Here is a 4,098-nt window from a genome sequence, read left to right on the forward strand (position 1 = left end):
ATATATATATAGATAGATAGATAGATAGATAGATAGATAGATAGATAGATAGATAGATAGATAGATAGATAGATAGAGATATAGATATAAAGGACGAAGACCTGTGAAGGAACAACAGATAAGTATATTAGCTTAACACTCGGAAAGAATGGATAGAGAGCGGAGAATAAACTGAGAGAAAATGTAAAATAACGGAGAAAGAAAAAAATGTGTAGGGATTAACGGTTCAACATGATACATACATACATACATACATACATACACACATACATACGTACATACATACATTCGTATTAGAAGACTGTCACTAAGAGTGTCACGTAGTGGGGATTTAACTCGGAACCATTAAATAAAAATAATAAATTTTCAGACACTTTCTTTCATATTATCATAATCGGTCATGCTGAAATTATTGAATCGACTTATAATGTTGGAAATTGATAACTCTAAGTTAATCTTAGACAATTGACTTAGAATTGGAAAGGGTGTGTTCACCCACGTTCTCACAATTACGAGGTCGCGGGTTCGAACCCAGAGCGTGCATTCTCCCCCACCAAATTTTTATGCAACATCGCGTCTGCCCAAACTTTGAGAGGGAAATATTCGAACAGAAACTCTTTTGAAATTCGTCAGATAGATTGTACATGGATCATCATTTGTCTTTTATTCATTCAACACTGATGCGAAATGACACTGTACATTCAGATCCCAAGCATGTTACGTTCATTGCGTAATGGACTGTGATAACACAAATCTGTAATCAGATGAAATTTCTGCTTCTATCGCAAAATAATGTCTCGGCGACCACATACAAACCTCTCATCTATCCGCAATCTTTTGACTATCGCTTGTATTTACATATGTAATGAGAGGATGCGTACATTTATACAGATTTAGGTACATGTGAAGAGAAAAAATGCGAAGATTAGTGAGCAGAAAAAGTACGAAGGTAAGTACGAGGTATATGGGTGTGTTTCCTACAGGAGATTATCAAAGAAATACGTAACGGTAGGAGTTTCGCTGCTCTAAGCCACGATATTTGTATCACTGAGTCTAATAATTTGTTCCATTTACCAAGTACTTGGAGATGATCCATTTATCACACATTCGTATATTTACTGTGACTTGTGGGACGAAACGCCAGTGATAAACGAGGCTAAACCGGTGATAAACTATGCATGCAATTTGAATGTCAGATCCTGCCTCAGGATTATGTTAAATGTCAACGGTTTTGAGAAATACTTAACAACTTACAAGCTAATTCCAACGAGAAGGTATTTATCTCAAGGGATCTGACAACTGAATGCTCATTGTCAAAGGGGACGGGTGGATATTTGTTTGTATATATGTACTAATGTGCGCTTTTAGCGCGCGCGCGTGAACATGAGTGTGCTTTTGTATCTCGTGCAGGGAAGAACGTGATTGTGTATTCATAAATATAGGCATAGTTTTATAACCACCATCATCATCATCAGTATAAAAGTCATGATGAGATAATGATGACAACGACAACAACGACGACGAAGAGGACTATGATGATGATGATGATGATGATGATGATGATGATGATGATATTGATGATGATGTTTATGGTTTCTAATTTTGGTACAAGACCAGCAATTACACAGAGAGATTTGGTCGAATACACCGAGCCCTCAATTTGTACATATTTTGTCGACCTTCAAATGATGAACAGCACTGTCGACTTTGGCGGAATTAGAAATCAGAACGTTAAGAATTGGAAGAACTGCTGCTATGTAGTTTGCCCGATGTGATGATGATGATGATGATGATGATGATGATGATGATGATGATGATGATGATGATGATGATGATGATGATGATGATGATGATGATAAAAACATATTGGAAATGACGACGAAGATGAGAAAGTTGATAGTTGTATTGATTGATGACGATGAAGAGTACTATACTTTTAATGACTATATCAGCATAGTAAAACTGATGAATTTACTGATGATGGGAAAAGCTGAGATCAATTAAGATGATAGTTCTGATAAAGATTAATGGTGTTGATGATGAGGAGGATGAGGTTGGTGGAGGAAATGATGATGATGATGGCGACGACGACGACGTCGACGACAATGATGATGATGATGATGATGATGATGATGATGATGATGATGAGATGATGATCATGATGAAGATGATGATGATGATAATGATGATATTGATGATGATATGATGGTGATTATCCACTTTTTTGTTTGTTTTTGTTTATGATCATCATGGCGAAGAATCGAGGATAGAGATAATGAGAAGCGCCGTGAAAATAAAATGCACGATTAATATTCAAAAGCTGCACAACCGATATTTAAATATTAATAACACTTTCATCACCTTATTTTCAGGCACAAAGAATACATTACATTTACAATTATTTCATCACGAAAACCGTGCTGCTGTTATCAAACTTATAAGATCAACACGAATACAATCCGAATTTTCATTCTATAAAAGCACTGACGATTTATGGCAGCCAAGAAGGAAATGATTTGGTGGGATTTCGTATTAATATCCCCCCCCCTCAATGATCCCGGGACTCACCAGATATGTATGTCTCCTTCTAGTCAGTTTGTCCTAAATTCGCAGCATGAGTTTAAAAGGGTGATGCATTAGTACTAATTTTCCTTTATAGAGACTTAATTTTTCCCAACAATATCTTGTCCAAGCAAGTCCTACATATCGAATTAAAAATCGAGCTATAACATGTACGAAGTTCAATTTTATCTATCAATCGATTTAACCTCTGGAAATATAGGGAACTACAAACACACCGAAATCCATATCCGAAACAGCTGTAAGCTTTAATAAATACATAAAGTATTTATAAGCCACTATTTCTGTCTATTTTACGTTATCACTCAGTAAAGAATGTAGCGTCTTAGATTGGTGATGGAACTATAGACTTACAAATTTGACTGGTGATGGACTTTGATCTCAGATTATCTGGAGTACAATACCGATCACAACAATCCTTCCTTAGCCTGCTGCACTTTTATTTATAGGGAGCTTAAGACGTATTCCTCATGAATTATTAATCTGTTATTAATCCTCCTCTTTCTCTGTCTCTCTCTATATATGTGTGTGTTTGCTTGTACATATATACATACATGCATATGCCATACGTCAGTGTAGAGATGTTACTTTCTTTGTATTAGAAAATAAACGTTGTTTTTAAACTAAGAAGGCAAATGTCAACGGCTGCAAAACTGCCCCGACATACGTAGCATACGCTTGCTGATTTGCCTTGAGAAGAACTGGAAAACTCGGATACATCACCGTCTCCGTGATAGCTATAACACGACACTATTGATAGAATATGCGCTACAATCACATATTCTCTCTTTCTCTCACTTACTCCCATTCTTCTTCCTTCTTGTCGTCACCTTTTTCTTCCACTTCTTTTTTTTGTTTTCCTTCTTTACCACTCCCCACTCACACACACAAAGATTCATACGGCTTTTGTTGGCGGAAACAATGGTTTCTTGGTCAACAGCTCTAAGCACATACGTCATGACATTGAAAATTACTTACATTTTTAGAGTTTCTTGTTGAAATTAAGGCTTCAGACAAAACATCGGTCACCCGACACATTTCTGTTGGAAATTGTCCCATTACGTCAAATATGATTTCACCTGTAAAATATAAATCATACACAACACAACAAATATGTATATATGCATAGAGCTCAAGGAGTATAGAGACAATAGGGGTAAAAGCCCTTTTCGTTCATGAACGACCATGAAATTGCACCTCGAAAGTTACCAGCCGAGGCAAAAGTCCGAGCAAGGTTGTTTATTGAAGACTAGCAGTCACCGAAACATAGCAGCCTCCCTACTCCACGCCACCCATGTTATCCAAGGGAAAGGCAAAGGCCGATACAGCTTGGCACCAGTGACACCGCAACTCATTTTTACAGCTGAGCGAACTGGAGCAAAGGGAAATAAAGTGCCTTCCTCAAGAACACAACTCACAGCCTGGTCCGGGGATCGAACTCACTACCTCATAATTGTAAACACGACGCTCTTAGCCTTCACTATCTATAATATATTGAGTTATTCATGAGAAACTTCC

General features: G+C 37.0%; 1 protein-coding gene across 1 annotated transcript in view; it reads right to left on the bottom strand.

The window, feature by feature from the left end:
* The window catches only part of LOC106873511 (epithelial cell-transforming sequence 2 oncogene-like), a 113,793-nt gene that overhangs the window by 55,246 nt on the left and 54,449 nt on the right, over positions 1-4,098 (bottom strand). The window contains exon 15 of the mRNA XM_014920897.2: positions 3,559-3,659. Within this exon, the coding sequence (XP_014776383.1) occupies positions 3,559-3,659 (101 nt within the window). The remainder of the gene's footprint in view (positions 1-3,558; positions 3,660-4,098) is intronic.

The sequence above is a fragment of the Octopus bimaculoides genome, chromosome 15 (genome assembly GCF_001194135.2).
Source record: "Octopus bimaculoides isolate UCB-OBI-ISO-001 chromosome 15, ASM119413v2, whole genome shotgun sequence".
In the NCBI taxonomy this organism is placed as follows: Eukaryota; Metazoa; Mollusca; class Cephalopoda; order Octopoda; family Octopodidae; genus Octopus; species Octopus bimaculoides.